The 23,193-nt window shown below is 42.4% G+C and overlaps 1 protein-coding gene across 2 annotated transcripts in view; it reads left to right on the plus strand.

Annotated features, from left to right (window-relative positions):
- Positions 1 to 23,193, plus strand: part of Prkn (parkin RBR E3 ubiquitin protein ligase) — a 1,199,352-nt gene that overhangs the window by 393,851 nt on the left and 782,308 nt on the right. For both annotated transcript variants that reach the window (XM_057763084.1, XM_057763085.1), the window contains exon 3: positions 4,561 to 4,801. In XM_057763084.1, the coding sequence (XP_057619067.1) occupies positions 4,561 to 4,801 (241 nt within the window). The remainder of the gene's footprint in view (positions 1 to 4,560; positions 4,802 to 23,193) is intronic.

The following is a 23,193-nucleotide window of genomic DNA, read 5'->3' on the forward strand; positions in this document are numbered from 1 at the left end:
CTCCCTCCTGCCTTCTTTATAAACACACTTGCATACATGCACACACAAACACACACACGCGCACATTCCTAAATCCATAAATAGAACGTGTTCTGTCTGTATAACGTTACTGTATGTATGTTTTCAGGCTGACCATTTCATATTGGATAACCAATCAGATGAAGATTGTTCCTCCACTGTCTGCATTCCTTTGTTCCTAAATTTCCTGTGTTGGGCTAAGCGTTCTCTGTCCATGTTGGCATGTCTGTTGGTGTTTTCCTTGATCAGTTTGTGTTCAGGCAGTGATGCTGGTGAGACTTTCTGGGTGTAGCTCCTCACATTCCTCGGAGACACAGTCTCACAGGGGACTCCTTGATCCTCTGGCCCTTACATCCTTTCTGCCCTGTTTCCAAAATTATCCCTGGGCAGGAGTTGTGTTATCAATAAGCATCGTCAAGTTTTTAAAATGTTTCTTGTTTCCAGGGTCTTAATTAAAGTACCAAGCTCTGAAATATTTGAATCCTAAAAATGTACCTCCTGAAGGGCCTTTTTTAAAAAAGAGAAAACCTGGTTTTGTGTTTTGTTGGGGGTGTTATCAGAGAGTGACTGCCGAATGAGAGTCAGTTAGTGTTTTCCAAAGTTATTCACACTGTACTGAAGGTCCTGCTGAGGGAGCCTGGACCACAGCTCTGATGGAAACATAAGACCTTGCCCACATGGATGAACATCTGCTTTCTTTGCTCACAAAACGATTATGCTGCTGCCTTTATTCTGAGGGAAATAAGTTATTATAAACAAATACAGAATGAGTACAAATACATTGTCTGTTTTTTTGTTTTCAAGACAGGGTTTCTCCTGGAACTAGCTCTTGTAAACTGGCCTTGAACTCACAGAGATCTGCCTGCCTCTGCCTCCTGAATACTGGGGTTAAAAGTAGCGGTGCGCCACCACCGCCCAGGTGCTGTCTGCTTATTAAGCAACATCTTTGCTTTGCTTTTTTCCCAAGAATTCTAGTGTCTTTGGGGGAAAGATTGTTTTTACTCCAAGGACTTTGCAATCATATTGAATCACTGCACTTTTCTTTCTTTCCACCTAAAATCTCTCTGTCTGAAATCCAAGGCGTTTGTGAATATTGTGTGAAGTACATATTGCTGGGGCTTTGGAATGGCCACATGGCTGAACTTTATCCAGCTTATTGTCCTGGGATTGGCCATTAGTGTGGCTCTGGGCTGTGCTGGCATGACATGCAAGCGCGCCATCTGGCAAAGGGACCCCTAGATCAACAGTGCTCTCTGTGAGAGAGTTAAAGAATTAACCAATTACAGATCTCAGAACCATGGATAGAGATGTGGAAATATGTTCTATAAATACCACTGTAGCTACCGAATCCCTTCACAGAGCCTTCTGGAAGCTGGGAAAGTTTGGATGTGAGAGGAGAGTGTGACACATCTCTCTGATTTCTTCCACGTTTGCCCTAGAAAATATGCCCGGCTCCTCTTGCATCCCAGGGAATCTCGCACAGGGAGAGTGGTTTTTAAATTAATTTTTAGATCATAGAAAGCTGAGATTTTGCTAGCATTTCCACAGTCATACTTTCTGCATATTCTTCCTTCTCTGTATGTCTTCCACAAGGTTGTTTGGAGTGGAACAACTAAATAGAATTCTGAGGCCGCAGCCATACACAGTGTAGGGGGCACAGCCTTCCTTTCTCAAGACTGACGCACAATGCATATTGGGTCCTTACATGTCTCTAGGTCTCCAGAACAGTGTTCAGTGCTGACAACATTAGCGCCGATATGGAAAGCGGAGCAGAGGGAGGGAAAATGCTACCAGTGTACAGAAACTGATGAGCACGGAGGAGGCAAGGCTATTGTATTTGATCTTCATGGATCCTTCCGCACTGTGCTAGCTTTCCACGAAGCACTGGAGGGACAGGGCACAGGGCCCTTAAGATCCACTCAGCCCACTCACTCATCTGTTCAGTGTTTTTCCTTCAGTCATTTAGTTTTTCAATTCCTTGGGCTCAAAATGCTCTGTAAGCCTTTGTGAGTATGACCCGTCATTACTATAAACGTTTTCTAATTTTCTAAATCATCTCTCTCCTCTCTCTCTCTGTCTCTCTCTGTCTCTGTCTCTGTCTCTCTCTCTCTCTCTCTCACACACACACACACACACAACATACCACAACACACATAACATACTGCATACACACACAACCCAATACATATACAGAGACACAACACACACACACATTAGCTAAGCTGTAAACTTTGTGATTTGACCTTGGCAGGCAAAAAGCTGGGGACTCAGATGAGAAAAGGTGCCACTTTTTCTTTTCAGGGACTTCATTCAGTTCTAAACATGGAGAACAGAATAAGCTTGTGTCTCCCGGGGAAGAAGACGGCATGGGATATGGCTGTGCTGAGGGCCTCTTCCCAGTCTGTCCCTCCTTCTTGCAATACTCTTCTCACTTGTCTGTGCTTCAGTGTGCTCAGGTCTCAGTGCTCAGCCTGCCAGGACTCTGGCTATGAGTGTGAGGTTCCTGGGTTCTACGTAAGAGCCCATTCCAAGACACAGAGTGATGGCGTGGCTCCCGCTCCAGTGTGATGGACATTGGGTTGCCATCTTCTTCATTTCTGAGGAGCAAGTACAGAACGGCAGGAGCAGTTGCCCCAGATCTGTGGCCTCACACATTTTCATGTCATCAGGGGGCTGCGGCTGAGGCCAAGGCTAGCTTCGTTTAAAGGGGTCTTCACTCGGGGCAGCACTTGCCCCGTCTGTGGCTGGACTCAGGCTACATCACACATACAGTTCTGGCTCCCGAGCTGTAGAATAGAAAACTTCTCGGCGTATTCTGTTGGAGGACCCAAGCAGCCAGGCAAACCCATTCCAAGTCTCGGTTCCTTATCTGTTAACATCAGTAGTGTAAAGTCATTCTCGTGGCTAACATTAAATGCAGGCAGGGAGGAAGATCATGTTGGGCACCTACTAACACAGTTCCATGACCATAGATGTTTGTGGAGGATGGCCCTTCTGCACAAGGAAAGACGTAAAAAGCGCTTGAGAGAAGTCTGGAAAGGAGAAAGGAATAAATATACTAGTCATGTGATAGTATGATATACACACCAAAGATTCTTATATGTAACAGCCTGGAACAGGCAGAAACCAGACATATAGAGAAAAATTACCAGGTCATCATAATAACGATGACCTCATGTGGGGAGGTGACAGTGAGGTCATGAGGGCACTGGAGGCCAGAAGGTTATTCCTGATGCCTACTCGGTCACTCTGGACACCTTGCTGGATGTCACAAGGCAGGGAGGATAAGCCCCATGCAGGGACTGAAGCCTGACCAATATCAGAGAATGGAAATCAGCATTAAAACTGGGGTTGTGGGTCCCCAAGATGCTGTAGGAGTTGCCAGACAGTACATAAGATAGGGGGCTGTCCTCTTGAATGATAAGGAGGGTGGCAGATAGTGACTCTAGTAGGAGCCCTTGTGGCAAGACCCTGGGACTGTGGGCAGAGTTGGAGAATGGGAAAACATTGGCATGGTAACATTCTCATGACCCTCCGACTAGAGAGAGCAACACCAAGCTGTAGTGTGCTTGGCAGTGGATTCAGATGAGTGGCAGAGGTCACTGTTCTGGAAGAGATTTGATAGCAACAATGAAGAGATTGCTCGAGGAAGACAGCAAAGGAGGAAGAGTGCACTGTATCCTTTATGTGGTTGTATTATACACAGGTATCTGTCCACCATTCCCACAATGACAGAGAATAGCAACAAGACAAAGAACACAGAGATGTGTGCATTAGAGAGTGATCCAGGTCCCAGCTGTTAGAAACGTCAGAAAAACGATGCTTCTATGACTTATTCTGAAGTAGGACTTGACCTAGGGTCGTCTAGGTCTGGCCTTAGCAAATATCAACTCTTAATTTTTATTCTAGATTTTACAGACTCCTGTTCATGAAGAACAAGACAGGAGCACATAACGTTCTATAATAAATATTCACTGATTTTGATGACAAGGGCAAACAAACCATTGAGTAGCTGTCCCACTGGTACTGCAGAACGCGGGCTAGGGACAGGAAGAAAGGTCTGCGACCTGCCATAAGCAGTCATTATAATTCTGTGCGGAAATGCCCAGTAATTGATAATGACCTTCAGTGCTTTTAAAAAGCAGAAATGACTACGGGGGTTTAAATTAAATGAGTTAAGGACAAAGCACTTGAGAGGTAAATCAGTCTTAAATGAGCATTTGCAGGGCACTTAAGACACGTTAATCTGTTTTCCGACTAGGCGCCATAAATTTTTCGTGTTTCCATAGTTTTCTGGTTTTGTATTCCCCTTCCCATCAAATGTCCACTTCCACCCCCAGTCCCATGTGACCTGTCTGTGACATGCAGTGTGTAAGTTCTGTGGTCCCACTGGCAGAGTGTTTCTAAGTCAATCAAACACAGCGTGTTTTTCACCCAGTGCCACTCCCACTAAGGCATGGAAGTTACTCTCGACCTGGGGACTATGTAAGCTCTACTTGTGTGTAACGCTTTCCATTCTGTCTCTCTCCTGCCTCTCCCCAGAGCTGTGACCTGGAACAGCAGAGCATAGTTCACATAGTGCAGAGACCATGGAGAAAAAGGCTTGAGACAAACGCTTCTGGAGAGGACAAGCCCCACAACATCTCAGGGGGCTCTGTCTGGGAGCCCAGGAGCTTGACCAGGGTGGACCTCAGCAGCCACATTCTGCCCGCGAACTCCGTGGGGCTGGCGGTCATTCTGGACACAAGCAGCAGCAGCGATTCTGAAGCGGCCAGAGGTCCAGGTAACTGCAGCGACTCCGCCCAAGGCTAGCAAACAGTTTTGTTTGTTATCTGACTCCGTACAAACTTAGTTCATGATATGATTGGGAATAGAATCTCTAAGGCACCACAGGGTGACATCCTGACAATACACAGTTGTTGAAGTGAGGCAAGTATATGCAATAGTAAATTATCATGATCAAACAGAGACCACAGTGGAGCAGACATAAGGGTCGCCATGGTGCATGGGCCTTGAACAATAAGTTAAATGTTTTTCAGAGCTGAGGTGGTAAAGACAGTGGCAAGCTATGTGAGGCTTTGGTATACAACTAGGGACACATACTCTGTTTTCCTTTAATTTCTTATGTTCTTAAATGTATTTTCCTTGACTATATTTTCAATCATGCAGTTTATTTTTTTACAAAAGTTTGGAAGTTTATTAATGATATTGTACCCAAACTAGTTTTCAAATTGTTTTTATTGAGCTATATGTTTTTCTCTGTTCTCCTCCCTTCCTCCCCCCTTCCTTTCTTCCATGATCCCCACACTCCCAATTTACTCAGGAGATCTTGTCTTTTTCTCCTTCTTATGTAGATCCATGTATGTCTCTCTTAGGGTCCTATTGTTGTCTAAGTTTCCTGGGGTTATGAATTGTAGGCTGGTTTTTCTTTGCTTTATGTCTAAAAGTCACTTAGTTGATTATCTCACTCAATGTGATGGGTTTTAGATTCATCCATTTGCCTGCAAATTTCAAGATGTCATTATTTTTTCTGCTGTGTAGTACTCCATTGTGCAAATGTACCACATATTCTTTATCCATTCTTTAGTCAAGGGGAATGTTTCCAGGTTCTGGCTTTGACAAACAATGCTGCTATGAACATAGTTGAGCACATACCCATGTGGTATGATTGAGCATCCTTTGGATGTATACCTAAAAGTAGTTTTGCTGGGTCCTGAGGTAGGTTGTTTCCTAATTTTCAGAGCAAAAGAAGGTTTAAAAAGCCAAAGGTATTTTTAATTTCTTTTTCACATTATCTGGCCCCAGGTTATGATGTCAGTAAAGTCATTTCAAGCATTTTCCTTGTTAATAAATACCTCCCCTCAGTGAAGTTATGTAGGGACAAATGCTCAGCGCTGATCATGTCTAGTACATGAGGAAGTGTTTCTCACTGTTCTGGAAGCTGGGCCATCAAAGGTGGAGTTGACAGGAGGTTAGGAGTCTAGAAGGAACTGGCATCTGTTTCTAAGAAGGCACCATGATGCTGCCTTTCCCTGAGGAGATTAAGACTGTGCCTTCACGTTACAGAAGGGGTTCCATGCCTACAATTGCAAATGATGGCCCCACTGTTTCTTGAAACAGTAGCTCAAAATAATCCTCACACCAGAGACATATTTTGTGGTCTATATTATCTAGGCACCTATATATTAAGGTAAACTAGTCTCCTGTTTGACTATAGTGATCCATCATGAATTTCTTTATGACATTAATCCCACTCCTGCAGTCCAGAGGATTCCACGTCTTAATATCATATTTGTAATTAGGTTCGGAGGGGACCTAGATAGTGATGATATTAATATATTTCTTTTAGGATTGATTATGTGATATGAGTAAGTAATGGCAGAACAATAGTCATTTGAGATGTACATACAGATAAAAATCTGTCATAGACTCTACAGTGTCATTCATTTGTTCTCCCACATAGAAGAAGACCATATGATCATTTCATTAGATGCTGAAAAAGCATTCGACAAAATTCAACACCCCTTTATGATAAAGGTCTTGGAGAGATTAGGGATACATAGGTCATACCTAAATATAATAAAAGCTATTTACAGCAAGCCAACAGCTAACATTAAATTAAACGGAGAAAAACTCAAAGCCATCCCACTAAAATCAGGAATACGAAAAGGATGTCCACTCTCTCCATACCTCTTCAATATAGTGCTTGAAGTTCTAGCAATAGCAATAAGACAACATAAGGGGATCAAGGGGATTCATATTGGAAAGGAAGAAGTTAAGCTTTCATTATTCGCAGATGATATGATAGTATACATAAGCGACCCCAAAAACTCTACCAAAGAACTCCTACAGCTGATAAACACCTTTAGTAATGTGGCAGGATACAAGATCAACTCCAAAAAATCAGTTGCCTTCCTATACACTAAGGATAAGGACGGAGAGAGGGAAATCAGAGAAGCATCACCTTTCACGATAGCCACAAATAGCATAAAATATCTTGGGGTAACTCTGACCAAGGAAGTAAAAGATCTGTTTGACAAGAACTTTAAGTCTTTGAAGAAAGAAATTGAAGAGGACCAGAAAATGGAAGGATCTCCCTTGCTCTTGGATTGGGAGGATCAACATAGTAAAAATGGCAATTCTACCAAAAGCAATCTATAGATTCAATGCAATCCCCATCAAAATCCCATCAAAATTCTTCACAGACCTTGAGAAGACAATAATCAACTTTATATGGAAAAACAAAAAACCCAGGATAGCCAAAACAATCTTATACAATAAAGGATCGTCTGGAGGCATTACCATCCCTGACTTCAAACTCTATTACAGAGCTACAGTATTGAAAACAGCTTGGTATTGGCATAAAAACAGAGAAGTCGACCAATGGAATCGAATAAAAGACCCTATTTTAACCCACAAACCTATGAACACCTGATTTTCGATAAAGGAGCTAAAAGTATAAATGGAAAAAAGAGAGCATCTTCAACAAATGGTGCTGGCAAAACTGGATGTCAATCTGTAGAAGAATGAAAATAGATCCATATCTATCACCATGCACAAAACTCAAGTCCAAATGGATTAAAGACCTCAATATCAGTCTGAACACACGGACCTGATAGAAGAGAAAGTGGGAAGAACTCTACAACACATGGGCATAGGAGACCACTTCCTACGTATAACCCCAGCAGCACAGACATTAAGGGCATCATTGAATAAATGGGACCTCCTGAGACTGAGAAGCTTCTGTAAAGCAAAGGACACTGTCACTAAGACAAAAAGGCAACCCACTGACTGGGAGAAGATCTTCACCAACCCCGCAACTGACAAAGGTCTGATCTCCAAAATATATAAAGAACTCAAGAAACTAGACCGTAAAAGGCTAATCAACCCAATTATAAAATGGGGCACTGAGCTGAACAGAGAATTCTCAACAGAAGAAGTTCAAATGGCCAAAAGACACTTAAGGTCATGCTCAACCTCCTTAGCGATCAGGGAAATGCAAATCAAGACAATTTTAAGATACCATTTTACACCTGTCAGAATGGCTAAAATCAAAAACACCAATGATAGCCTTTGCTGGAGAAGTTGTGGAGAAAGGGGTACGCTCATCCACTGCTGATGGGAATGCAAACTTGTGCAACCACTTTGGAAAGCAGTGTGGTGGTTTCTCAGGAAATTCGGGATCAACCTACCCCTGGACCCAGCAATACCACTCTTGGGAATATACCCAAGAGATACCCTATCATACAACAAAAGTATATGCTCAACTATGTTCATAGCAGCATTGTTTGTAATAGCCAGAACCTGGAAACAACCTAGATGCCCTTCAATGGAAGAATGGATGAAGAAAGTATGGAATATATACATATTAGAGTACTACTCAGCAGTAAAAAACAATGACTTCTTGAATTTTGCATGCAAATGGATGGAAATAGAAAACACTATCCTGAGTGAGTTAAGCCAGACCCAAAAGGAGGAACATGGGATGTACTCACTCATATTTGGTTTCTAGCCATAAATAAAGGACATTGAGCCTATAATTCGTGATCCTAGAGAAACTAAATAAGAAGGTGAACCCAAAGAAAAACATATAGGCATCCTCCTGAATATTAACCTTCATCAGGCGATGAAAGGAGACAGAGGCAGAGACCCACATTGGAGCACCAGACAGAAATCTCAAGGTCCAAATCAGGAGCAGAAGGAGAGAGAGCACGAGCAAGGAACTCAGGACCGCAAGGGGTGCATGCACACACTGAGACGATGGGGATATTCTATTGGGAACTCACCAAGGCCAGCTGGCCTGGGTCTGAAAAAACATGGGATAAAACCGGACTCGCTGAACATGGCGAACAATGAGGACTACTGAGAACTCAAGAACAATGGCAGTGGGTTTTTGATCCTACTGCACGTACTGGCTTGGTGGGAGCCTAGGCAGTTTGGATACTCACCTTAATAGACCTGGATGGAGGTGGAGGGTCCTTGGACTTCCCACAGGGCAGGGAACCCTGATTGCTCTTTGGGCTGACGAAAGAGGGGGACTTGATTGGGGGAGGGGGATGGAAATGGGAGACAGTGGCAGGGAGGAGGCAGAAATCTTTAAGAAAGAAAGAGAGAAAGAAAGAAAGAAAGAAAGAAAGAAAGAAAGAAAGAAAGAAAGAAAGAAAGAAAGAGAAGATAGGCCTGGACCACTAAGGCTTTCTCAGCACCAGAGATCCTGAGGCCAGAAGGGTTGAATTATAAAAAATAAAAAATAAAAAAAAAATGGCTCCGTTAACATTCCTAAATACTGTTTAATTGGTTTTTAAGACCATCAATGGCGATCTTGTAGTAAGAAAAGAAGGAACAACAAACAAAAAACAGCACAGCAACCCAGCTGTAGTTACATGGAAGAATGGATCATGTTATATGTACTGCTCCTAACCATGGCAAGTAACTGTGAACTCACCTCATAAAGGTAGGAACACCCAGGACAAAGAGGTCCTAAAATTAAAAGGAGCCAACATTGGCCAGATGAGAACAACCTGGATGGCTCCCAAGAGAAGCAAAAGAATAAATAGAGTGGGGCGGTAGCTGATTGCCAAGAGCTACACCTTGAAATAACAATTCAGCACCCCAAAACTGCTGCTCAAGACCAGGGTAAAGACAGCCTCCTAAGCCAGCTTGAGCTGGTCTGCCCTCAGCCTGAAAATGCTATTGAAGGATTCACCACAGCCAAGAACGGGACTGAGGTCGTGGGGGACTGCACCTGTAAACAAACAGTGGGCATCGGTGTGAATTTTGATGGTGATCAGCTTGATGGGCATGCAAGCAAGGGGCCACATAAACAGGGATAAAGTAACACTTCATAGAAAAGCTGCATTAAGTAATTAATACTGTAATAACTATTTATATTCTGACCAACAATAAAAAGAGTCAGTTCGAATCATAATGTTGACCCCAAAATTAACACCCTGACAGATGAAGTTAAGATGTAGGTTGTTCTGTGTTTTTATACATGGTGCTGCGAATATCAATCTATTGAAGCCACCACAGGGAGCAATTCTACAGCTTCACGGAAGCAAGTGAGCCTCAAGACACATCTTCGATGACCCTTGGATTCAGGATAGTAACAGAGATTTGCAAGGTTATGGAAAATAGGAAGAACAGCTGTCTTTAAAGTGTGATGTTGAGCACCTATGATGAGTCCATAGTTAAGTGGTCTAAGTGTATCATGTTGGCAAATCCACAGGCAGAGCTGAGGCTTTTCTTAAAGTTGTGAATTGCAAAGGAATGTCCAGTGAAATGTGGTTTATATAAAAATCCACAGTGAAATGCAGTTCATATAAAAACTCACAGTGAATTATGGGTTTATATAAAAATCCACAGTGAAATATGGTTTATATGAAAATCCAAACATAAGAAGCTGTATGGATTGTTCATCGCTAGGATTATCATAAATGTTTTGTGTGAACTGGGTATAGTTGGAAACATAGCATTGAAATAGCTGATTCTTCATACTTTTAAGGTGCTTATTGACCAAATCACTTCATTATATTAGTAGAACAATTGACTAATTCTATAATGTGACATTCAGATTTTCTTTCTCAAAGTAAATTATATACTTACATTTTTGAGCAAAATTCAATCTCTCTACTCATTATCTCAACAAAAATACAGCAGAATAATTGTGTGTCCATCCTAAATGCCTTCTTCAGTTTTGAAGGGGAAGCCCCAGCCAATCACCTTGTTTGTAGGGTGGGTACCCCTTAGGCCAATATAAACCTATAAATCTTGCAGGTGTGTGCCCCACCACTCTCTTGGTTCCGGCGCTTAATTCCTGCTCCTGCTCCGGCGACTAGGCTCCTTTCCTGACGGTTGGTGCTTTGTGAGTTTTAACCCCAAAATAAATGCCCCTTTAAATACTAACTGGTGTGGCATTGTTTTGAGCATCACAGTTTGCTGCTGCAGAAGCATACACTATCTTACCACTTAGGTTTAATGCTGGGTTCATCTGAAGACAGAACTGTAAGTATCTGGGGGTTGGGATGGGCACTGGCTTCTTAATCCAGAAACCAAAGTGAGAAAGCCACATTGAAAGTCAAGAAAGGGATTTAATCAATGGAGCTATGATGTGGAAACAGGGGGAGCTGCATCCTCAGACCCAACTTCAGGTTTCCGACATGGTCTTCAAGTTAAATAGAGGAAGAGTCAGGACAGGGACAAGGGTGTGCTTAAATAAGCAGCCTCGATCCCCTGTCTCCTGGTTTTCAGTCCTGACTCTGTGAGATCCCGGAGAAATCTTGTTATTGCAGACCCAGTTCTCTTTCTGTCGTGAGAAAACTCCTGCTTAGTTGGTGGGCGGGGTAGGGGCACTCATGGTTCCTTCGTGCTATAACTGTTACTACTTAGGGACTGGTGACTTGATAGGATCATCTGCCTGTAGGGCTGCTGTTTCTAGAACTCAAGGAGAACGGCTTCATTCTCTTGGCTTGGATTAGGGGAAGATTAATAAACTATGTGTTGATTGTGTCCCGCCATTGCTCTTACTTTGTCTTTAACCTGGAAGGACAAGGACGAGCATCTTGACATGACCAATCCTCATATGGGGTCAAGTGTGCGTGCGCCAGAGTCTGACCCGCCATTCTTGGATAGTGAAGGCGATAGATGCAGGATGACAGCAGAGACATCATTTCCTGGTCTGCATTGAGAGATGCACTACACATGTGTAAAAAAGAGTGAAGAGTCAGTTTATCTTTTTCTTTTCAGAAAAGGCAATCTAACTCTTTATGAAAGAACTGTCTGCAATCTGAGAATTTGCTTTTCAGGTGCTTGTAGGAAAAAGAAGGTATCTAATGAAAAAGAGAGGTGACGCATGATTTACATAAACACCACTTAGACAGTTTGTGTTGTGGAACTTGTCAATGTTGCTGCAAAGTCACATCAGACCAAAACAACAGTGGAGACAAATCTTGACTGAGAAGACCCTGTAACACGACTCTAATATAAGCCCATGAGACATTCCTCCATGTCCAGCCCCTCCAGCGTATGCCCCAGGAACAGGGAACTCCTTCAAGCCTAACAGCACTCAAAATTGGCCCTTTCCCAAGAACACCTGCCTAGCACTGGCTGCCTCTTCCAGTGGTATAACACTGGACCTGCCACAGGACACCTTGACCAACGAGGTTTGTTTGGAAACAGCTGATGGATTCGTTTAGCCTCTAGAAGTCTCTCATCATCCGCGTCTTAGAATGCTTCTATGATCCTTTACAGCCTGCAGATCCCACAATATATTTCTCTGTCACTTCACATAAACCTGTTTCTTTGGGGGATGCTTTGTTCTGTTCTTATTTTACATTTATAGTACTTAAAAGTCTAGGACATAAAGGCTGATGAGAAATCAAAGAGCTAGAGTGAGCTGTGGGAGCATTGGTTCTCCAGCTTGGGGCTCCCCGGGATCACCTGCAGGCTTATGAAAACACAGGATGTTGAGTTCCACACCGCCTGTGCTTGCAGCAGAGACTAAGAAAGTGTACTTCTGACAGGTCCCTAGATAATGCTAACATGCAGACTGGGAGTCAAACTGAGTAGCACTGTCCTAGACAGAAATAAAAAAAAAAACATAGTTCAAATTATGCTTAGTGAATGCAATATATAGTTTTGCAGACTTTGAATGAGAATATAGAATGAGGTATTTTTGGTCTTGGAGTTTTTGTGAATGAATTAAGTTTACACGTTGTTTGTGTTTCCTGAATGAGGGACGATCAATTAACTTCTGACAGGTAAAATAAAGGAGGGAGTCTCCTCTAACATTACTGAGTCATGTAAACACACAGACACTGGATTCCTGTGCTGTGCCAGGCACAGGGCCAGGCACTGGGATTTCGCAGAGAGATCAGCAGAGGAAAGGCTCCACACAGGGAGCTCATTCTAACTGGGAAAGCATGATAACCAAGGATGAGTCACCAGCAAGAGTGGATCCTGCTGAGTATCTACTAGGACAAAAGGGGGTGATTCGGTTCCTCTGAGATATACCCACATTTGGGGTGAACATGAAGAGGGAACATCCTTTCTGAGAGCTTAGGCAGAGGCAGCAGACAGGTCCACAAACCTGGAGACCAAGCAATAGTGAGAAAGCAAGCAGGCCAACAAGAGATAAGGGCAGGAAAATGTGGCTGAGTGGGGCAAGATTTTGCATGATCTCTCTGCAAGGCATGGTCTTATAGTAGGGCTTGGTAAAAGTCATATCCCTTGTTAATTACAGTCAAATAGTTAAATTTGAAAGATAAACATTATATCATATGGTTTCTGTCTTCTCATTAATTTTTGATTTTTAAATAATTCTTGACTGATGGATGATCACTGGGTAAAGATGCTTGGCAAGTCTGATGAGCCAAGTTGTTCTCCTAACATCCACCTAGCAGAAGGAGAGAAGAGATGCCTGCAAGTTGTCCTCTGACCTACAGTCACACACAGACACACACACACAGTCACCCATACACACACACACACACACACACACACACACACACACGAGACGGGGGGGAAGGAAGAGAGAGGGAGGAGTGGAAATATAAATAAACTTAAATCTTAAGAAATTAAAACCTTTGTTAATTTTATTCAGTATTTTCAAGTCTCACTGCCACAACATACATAAAAATTATTGAATTTATATGAAAAACTATTCTATTGTGTAACTATTTCTCTCTAGGTTGGGTAGAGATTTCTCTTCACAAGCTCATTTTATGAGAGAATTTCATACATAAATTTGTATTTTGATCAACCCCACTTCCCCATTCCATGCTCTATAACCCCTTCTCTGTCTCCTCAACTGCTTTATCCTCCCAACTTCATGTGCTTCATTTTAATTAAAATAATAAAAATAAACCACCGTGTCCAGAAAACCCTGCCTGTGTGTGCATGAGTACAGGACCACCTCTAGAGCATTGGCAGCCAGCCCTTCAGGGTATCTGTTTCTGAAGAAAACCAAAGCTTTCTCCCCACAACAGTCATGAATCGTCAACAGCTCCTTGGCTCAGGATGGGACTTCGTGAGCCCCCTCCCTGCTGCAGGCTGGGAACCGGGTTGGCTTGATCTTGTACAAGTCTTCTGCATTCAGTCCCAGCAGCTCTGAGTTCCTGTGAGCAATAATACACATGACAGCTGTTTCCCTACAGGAGGTTATTGCTCTGGCTTTTAAAGTTTCATTGCCTACTTTATATAATGACCTCTAAAGCCTCAGGAGGAAGAAATATGCTATGCAGGTTCCATTTAAAGCTGAGCACCCTACAACAGGCATGAGTTTCCATGAAACACTCCATGCTAAGTTTGAACTTCAACTTATCAAAATAAAAATAGAAGATACTTACACATAAACAAATGCAAAAGAAATTGAAACCAAAAGGCTTACAGTCTACCTGCACCACAGATTCACCACAATTAGTAAAGAATTCATCTTATCAAGAACCCCTTGCCAGTCCTTGGATGTAGTACAAGATGAAAATGATTTGGGGGTTGGAGATTAGCTCATACCTGCCAAATACAACTCAGTCATGGAGGCCTGCTAAGGAAATGAAGTGATAGGCTTCAGGCATAATTTCCATTTTATCCCAAGTCAGATCTCAAGTACTTAAAAAAAGCGTGCTTTGAACACTAATGACTTTAAGCAAGAGGGTATGAATTTCTTGGTGTTTTTGGATAGGTTTAAGAAGAGCCTCTTTGTATGAACCTTTTATGAAATGACAAAACCTTGGCAGTCATGCTAGAGCAACTTAGAGTTTATATCACATCAGATTATTAAGAACACATTGGGATTTAGCCAGGGATTTAATTTTTCTTTTGTCACATACATTCCTAGTAGAGGTTAGTTTTAAGTATAGAAATAAAATTGCCAAACGGTTATGGGAAATGTTGAGGATACTGCTTGACTGACGTTTGGGGGACCAGGGGAAACAGGAGAGAAAACAGTGCTGAGTTTGTTCCCTAGAAGCCCAGCCAGGATTCTAAAAGCAGGACTACCCATCCCTTGCTCTTTCTAGTGCCCTTTCTGCCCTGTCGAGTAATTACTCAGAACATTTCGGTTACCCCTCTGAAGGGTCACTCATCAAGAGCAAATAGGTTAAGTACATTTTGCACCTCAACCGCCCAGCACATGGATGCGGATGGCTATTTGTCAGGCTGTCAGAGTGTCTTGTTTTCACATGTGAAATGTGAGCCTTGCTTCTTCGGCTCTCATTCTTCACATCTGGCAGGAAAAAGTTGGTGAATAATTGCATATGGATAGCAGGCTAAGGTGCGCCTTGGGGTATGGGAACTGTATGAGATGCTCCTCGTCCCAAGAAACTGGAATATTCTGAGAGCAGAGTTAGAGAGGACCAGCCCACCAGGCTGTCTGTCAAAGTCACAAAAGAAATGGGGTGTCTGCCTTTTTGTTCTCCTTTAGTTTTGTATGATTTCCCTTCCTTCCTTCCTTCCTTCCTTCCTTCCTTCCTTCCTTCCTTCCTTCCTTCCTTCCTTCCTTCCTTCCTGCCTTCCTGCCTTCCTGCCTTCCTGCCTTCCTGCCTTCCTGCCTTCTTCCCGCCTTCTTCCCGCCTTCTTCCTGCCTTCCCGCCTTCCTGCCTTCCTGCCTGCCTTCCTGCCTTCCTGCTTCCCCTTCTCTCCCCACTCCCTCCTTCCTTTCCTACCATTGTTTTGAGGTAGATTACCAGTGTATAAGCCAGGCTGACACCTTTTGTGCGTCCTCCTGCCCAGGTCTCCCAGCCCTGGGATTGCAGGCTTGCCTCACAGCCAACTCTCATCGTTCTACATTTAACTCCAGTGTATAATAAACCCATTGACAGAAACGGGGGGGGGGGATATGAGGAACCAGGTTCCCAGGGAGACGACAATTTATTATAAAAATAGTTGATGATTAGCAATATAGTTTGGATATTGAATAACATGGTAATAGATTGATTTAATATAGTTTTAGACAGAAGATAAAAGGGAAATCTTTTTAGGTTACAAAACCCCTTTCCTAAAAATAAAAATTTTTAAGACGTTTATTCCAATTGGTTCAGTGCAACAAATGTCTTCAATGACCAGCTGTGCCTAATTCCTATTGCACTAATGGCCAGTAGAATTTAAAAATAAAGTCCGGCTTCACAGTCGCCATTTCAAAAGATTTATTTATGCACGTTGGGTTCTTCAGCAATGTGAAGATGGCTCTTGCTCCTCAGTGCCCAGACAGCCAAATTCACATGTTCGCCCTGAGAAGGGAAGATACTAACTAGATCGTTGAAAGATTTTGTGTGGTTCAGTATTAGTGTTAAAATCATGAAAATGGCTATTCCACCAAACTGAATCTACAGACTACATGCAGTGCCCATCAAAATGCTGATGTTGTACTTCCCAGATTTAGAAAGAAGCAATTCAAGAATCCCAGTGGAACTGCAAAAAGTATATGTAACCAAAGCAATTGTAAGGAGCAAGAACATAGCTGAGGGTCATAATACCTGATCTCAGATTATGCTACAGAACCACAGACACGGAGCCTGTCATTAGCATGAAAACAGTTAGACCAATGGAAGAGAAGAGGTGACCCAGAAATAAACAGACAAAGCTACGGACACCAAACTAATGATGAAGAAGGCAAAAAGACAATGGTGTAACTAGTAAATTGTTCTGGAAAACAACTGGATCTCCACCCACAGGAAAATGAAACTTGTTCTATGTCTTTCACCTTGAACAGAAAACCACACCGAGTGAGTCAAAGCCCTTTATTCAACACTTGAAATGCTAAAATGGCTAGAGGAAACTGCCGGAGGACACTCTTCAAGACTCTGGGATGGGCAGGAGTTTTCTGAACAGAGCATGCCCAGCATAGCAAGCAACCCCAGCTATCCACAGATGATGGGACAGCCTGCAACTGAGACTTTCCATGCACAGAAAAGGAAGCTACCAGAGGAGCAAAGTGCCTACCGGATGGAGGACATCTTCACCAGCTGTACGCCAGACAAGGGACTGATATCCTGAGTTTACAAAGAACTACCAAAGCTGCACTTGAAGGAAATACAGTTGCCCATCAATAAGTGAGCTAACAGCAGTGACGTTCTTCAAAAGAAGAAACACAGATGACCAATCTCTGTATTTTTAAAATAGTCGACATTACTAGAGATCAAGAAATACAACATTAAAACTACTTTGAAGTTCTACCTCATGCCAGCCAAAATGGCTATCATCAAGCAATCTGGCAACAGATGTTGGAGAGGATGTGGGGAATGAGTAACCTTTATCTGCTGCTGGTGGGAGAACAAATTAATACAGCCACTGTGGAAAACAGTTTGGAGCCTCCTCAAAAAATTAAAAACAGGACTACATCATGACCAAGACATACACCCCTGGGCATATACCCAGAGAGCTCCCTATATTACCAAAAATAATGTACATCCATATTTATTGCTGATCTATTTATTATAGCAAGAAAAGAAGCAGTCTGAAAGTCCATCAGCAGATGATTAGATAATGAAATATGATCTAAATACAAAATAGAGTATTACTCAGCTGTAAAGAAAATTGAAATCAGAAAATTCAGGGAAACACGGGCACCTGGAAAAGATAATGTTAATCAAGATGATCAAAACTCAGGAAAAACAAAGCAAAAAGCAACTGACCATCCTTTTTCAGCGGATACTACCCTATAGCGAATGTGTGCACATATCCGAATGAGTCTCAGTGTGGCCACAACCTATTAGCTGATGAGGAAGGATGGGATATGGGAAAAGGGACAAAGAGTCATGAAAGCGGATAGGAAGCTATTTTCTCTCCTAGTTTCAACTCTATCAAAGATTGTTTTCTAATTTAAGCTTTGATTTAGAAGACGCATATCTCCATGTGAAAACTGGGGAGAGGTTGTTCTCATATCAGCTGGAGCAGAGGAGCAAATAGACTGCGGAGTGTAGAAGTGGAGGGGAAAGGGGTGGCCGCTGGGTGCCCCTAGTCTGAAAGGAGAATGAGCTCCTTGCTTATCTGACAAAGCATTTAATAATGCAGTGCAGGTCTCAGAACAGAGGGGAGAGTCTTGATTGCTTTGATCATAATGAAATGGCTGAACTGTAATGTCGTAGATATAATGATTGCCCCAGGCTGACCACTTCTCAAATATACGCGAGTCAAGACATTACATCATAGCTTATAAATATGTGTATGTGTTCAGCATAAGTCAGAATAAAATGGGATGCAACTAAAGCCACAAGGGGACTTAGAGGAAGAGGAGGGTGAGATGGATACCCAAGACTGACTTTGCACCCTCATTTTGGGTGCAATAAAATCAGCCCATGCCCTTGCCTTTCAAAGCCCAAGCATTGATATACAGCACCTGGTGTGATGCTTTGGCCACGTTGGGAAGAACTGAGTCCTACCCTGATCAGCGGCTGAACTCACTGGCTACATTCTTGGCCCAAGAGACTGGTGGTGTCATCTTCCTGCTTGTGTGAACAAGCTCTAAGCACCACACTCCTAGTGACCAGTACTGACTACTGCAACTCTCAGTCCATCTGTCCCCCTCCTCTTCTGGCGTTTATGCAGGTGTTTCTGCACACCCCTACTTTTCTTCCTTAAACATTTGCAAAAGGAGAGAAGCGGTGTGGAGAGGAATGACGTGTGCAGCTAGCGGCAGGCTGGCTTCTAGAGAGTGAGTTGTTCTACTCCTGGCTGGCGGGGAGTTTGTTGTCCAAGCCAGGACAGATAAATTAAGGTGATCCAACAAGCTCCATGCTCGTGCTTTGGGCTGGAGAGAGGTGGCTCTGTGGGTGCCACTTGGCTGTCTGCGATTGGTCGTAGATCAGACACTAGAAACCGCAATGAAGGGCAAGATAGGTACCAGTCAATCCTGGTCTGTGGAGTGGATTGCGTTGCTTGCTGGGAGTCTAGACATGCTTTGATTCTTCAAAGCCACTTTAGAAAAGTCATATTGTAATTAAAAGGAAAAAGAAATGTTGCCCTCTGGACTAACTGAGCCCCAGTTTGACTGTGTGCTTGGTTAATGAGAAGCCTTTGGAAGATGGCAGGGACATTGGGCTCCTGCGGGCCCTTAATGACCAAGGAAGTAAGTCATTTGCATTTTCACTTGGTGAACCCTGAAGTCTTTCGGAGGATACCATACACATGCCAAGGCGTTGGAATTTGCATTTGACAAGCACAGGAGTCTGGGAGGTAATGTTTACAGCTAGTGATTTCATCCTGGGAGCAGCCTAATTAATGCGGAGCGCCAGAAACACAGGCAGCCTGCTGGATTCTGTTTTCTTGATGTGGCTAGAGGGAAGAGAAAGAAAAAAAAAACTAAGAAGTAGAGATAAACTGCCTATAATAAATTATTTCAAACTTTCTAAATTCGTTCTGAATGAACACTGGTATCTAGTTTATAAAACTTCTTCTAAAAATATTCTTTAATGTAACTTGTAGTTTCCAAAAATTTCTCACCTAATTCAGAAATTTGTGTTCTTTTTATGTAATAAAATGATAGATTAGTATAATGTCCATTTTATAATAGAATATTAAATTGTTCTGACAAAGAGATATAATTTTTAGGGGTTATTTTTATGAAACCCTCTCTGTATTAACTATCATTAATTCTCTGAATGAAGCTTTTGGAGTTCTGTAAGCTCTTAAGACTCTCCTACAATCCCAAAGATTAAATCACTTGGACTGCCTTCAGAATTTATGGATAAGCTACCATTGCTACATGCCAACACCATAAAATTTGTTATTTTGTCTTTACTGTGCCTGATTAAACTAGAAACCTCTGCGTATTCATAGACCCACAGTTTTTTATGATTCTCCTGAGAAGAAAACCAAGAGACTAGAGAGATAGCTCAGTGGTTAAGAGAAGGTGCCGTCCTTGCAGGGAACTTGGGTTCAGTTCCCAGAACTCACATATTGGCAAACGGTGGTCTGTAACTCCAGTTACAAGGGATTCAAGGCCATCAAGGCATAGTTGGTTCCTGAGAACCCACAAGCTGGCAACCATGCCTGCAGGAAAATGTTCCACTTCCAACCATAACATATATAAAACAGTATATTGAAAACCTAGACGGTGCCTCCTATCAGCAGGAACACGGGCCGTCTTCAACTCTATAGGTCTGTGGGACCCTACTCCTCACGCTGGGTCATCTTGCTTAGCCTTAATACATGCAGAGGTGTTTAGTCTTCCTGCAACGTGATACGCCATGGTTTTTTGATACTCATGGGAGACCTGCCTTTTCCCTGAACAGAAATGGAAGAGGAGTGAATTGGAGGCTGAGAACGAAGAGGAGAGGAGGGGAGGGACTGGAAGGAGATGAAAGAGGGGAAACTGTGGCCCGGATTTTAAATAAATGAATAAATAAATAAATTTATTTTAAAAAGAAAAACAAGTGCAATAGAAAAAATTTAGTCTAGCGATTCTTAAAAATTTAATAGTAAGAAAATCCTAATAAAATAATGCATTCATAATAAAATACTTTATAAATGCTCAAAAAAGATGCCTCCTCCTTTCTTGACTGACCACGTGAACCTATAGCATGTATCTTTACAGAAATCTAAATGATATGCTCTTAAATGGCTTTAATAGAAGATGGGTATGCATCTTGGAGCTGTAGTACCCTCAGTGAGTGCGTTATGGCCAACCCAGGTGGGTGTGAGCGGCCACTTTCCCAGATTGCTGCTGCTTTTCTCCATGCAGCATCTTCCTTGTCAACAAAAGGTGGGAAGTCCTGAGCTTGGGAGGCATGCTTGTGACTAAGAGGCTGTGACTGTCCCCCAGTGTTGTAAAAACTCCTTGTGCTGGCATGAGCCTCTGGACGGCAAAGACTGAAGCCTCTGCTGAAGACTGATGCCACCCCTCTAAAAATTAATTGAATCGTTTGATACTCATTTGTTGTATTAACTCTTCCAGAGTGACATAGCCGAACTCTTGGTGATATTTCATGATTAACAATTGAATGCCGTCTTGGGAAAATGTGAGCCAAGAGTGGAACAGAAATCTCGGCACACAGTGAGATGGCACTCCTAGTTGTCTGCACAGGACTTGCCTCCAGGCACGCGAGGAAGATTATATCCTTGAGCAGTGTTAAATGTCTCCACAAATGCTGATATCAGCTTATTTGGGGTTTATAAACTCATAGTTAAGTACAACCATGACTTTAATTTCTTCACTTAATCCATTCTCTTCATGCGAAGAGGAAATATCTTATCTCAGTAAAACATGGCCACTTCACTGACTAGAACGCAATGCCATTTGGGTGACTGTGTACTTCACAGTTCCGCCACACGTTGGTTGCTGGAAACAGATTAGCTAGACTTCCGTTGCTGCTTGACCTTGTTTGCCAGCAGACCCATCTAGCAACTGCAGACGTCATATGTTGTGTTTATCTCTTACTGATTACTTCAGTAGGTCTCCTTTCCTTTGGACTCTGTGGCAAATAATTATTTGTATTTGTGCAGAGAAAGGGATTGCTCTTTTACCTAATTTAGGGTGCTCCCTGTGCACAGCAGGACCCTGGACACCAGAGTAGCACATGTTGGTCTCTGTAAGCCAGTAGAATACATATGTTGGGATGTCTGCACAGCCCAACACTGCTTAACACATGGTCAGAGTCCAATAACTGAAAATTTCAGCCTTAAAGCAGATGTCTTAATCATTTCAGTAAACTTTAGAAGGTATCCTGAGTTCAGAATCCTTTACTTGGATAAATAAAACTTCCTAACCTCTCCACCCCAAAGTCTATGTTGCATTTTCCCGAGTATGCTGTAAGTGTTGTAATGTAGTGCCGCCATCTTAATGCAGTATGTTTGAAAATTGCAATTCTTATTTGACCTACATACTGAAGTTAAATTTGTGACTTTATTTTTAAAAGTCTCACTATGTCTCTTCTCCTTGAACACTTCTTCATTCCCGTGTGCCCTGCACTTTTCCATACATACTCTGGGCTCTCACAAGAGGGCATTCCAGGAAATTTCCAGAAAGATGATCAGGATCTTATTGCCATATTCACAGAAACTACAAGCAGTAGGGCATGACGGTCATACCCATTGCTCAAGTATTGTAGAGATTGAAGCAGGCTCAAGGCTGCATCATGGGCTCCATCAACCACAACATCAGTGGCAGTGGTAGAGCCAGTGTGACAGCTCAGCGAGCAAAGTGTTGTCAGTGCAAACCTAGAGACCTGAGATTGGTCCCCAGGCCCGTGATGGGAAAGATGCTGATACCCAAAAGTCAGCCTTTCACCTCACATGTGGGCTATAGCTCACCTGTGCTCGTGCACACACATACACACACCCCACTACTGCCATCACATGGCTAATAATCTATAAAATAGTTTAAAATTAAAAACAATGTTAGCCCTGAAAACACTTATGAATAAATAAGTTGTGAAGAAGTCAAATAGGATAGCATGTAGCTATTGGAGAGGGTGTTGGAGATAAATCTAGGACAGAGAAAGATATTATCAGCTTATGAGCCTAACTTTAAATAAATGAGTATCTGTGCAACATGTCCATACACACACACAGAAAACCAAAGTGACATAGTATGTAGTTAATAGTCCTCATAATAGGATTATGTGTAGCTTTAAAAAAATCATTTTACTGAAACAATAAGAAACTCCTTTTCTAATGTACCAGATACCAAGATACTGAAAATGAGGACACGTAGCAGCTCTGGTCTGGCACATCATGTTTCCCGAGACCCTTCTCCATAATTTGGGCTCATCTTTGAGCCTAATTTTCAACAAGCCTTAGCTGAAGCCAGAGACTTTGTATTTGGAAGGCTTCCCAGTCGATTCTGAGCATCTGTCAGCTCTACGAGTCTGATCAGTTCTGTCATAGTCTGTTAATGAAGAACTAAGATAATTTCTCTAAGCACACACTCTAAGTAACTTTATGGCCACCGATATTGTGGTCTCTTAATAGTGTTTTCCCCTAGGAGGATCAGGAATCTATTTGGTTGGCAGAGTCCAGTCCTAAGATAGTAAATGTGCATGATAAACTTGGGCTTTTGTGGAACTCTCTCATTGATAGCTTATGGAGATTATCAGACTTGTGACAAGCCAAAAAGACACATAGGATAATAACAATTCATATACCACATATGGGATAAAAAGTAAAAATGTACTTGGTTGAAATTATAAGCATTCACAATTTTCTTAAAAAGTAAAGTATGTAGAAAATAACAGGAACACTAAA

This window comes from Chionomys nivalis, chromosome 2 (assembly GCF_950005125.1).
Source record: "Chionomys nivalis chromosome 2, mChiNiv1.1, whole genome shotgun sequence".
Lineage (NCBI taxonomy): Eukaryota > Metazoa > Chordata > Mammalia > Rodentia > Cricetidae > Chionomys > Chionomys nivalis.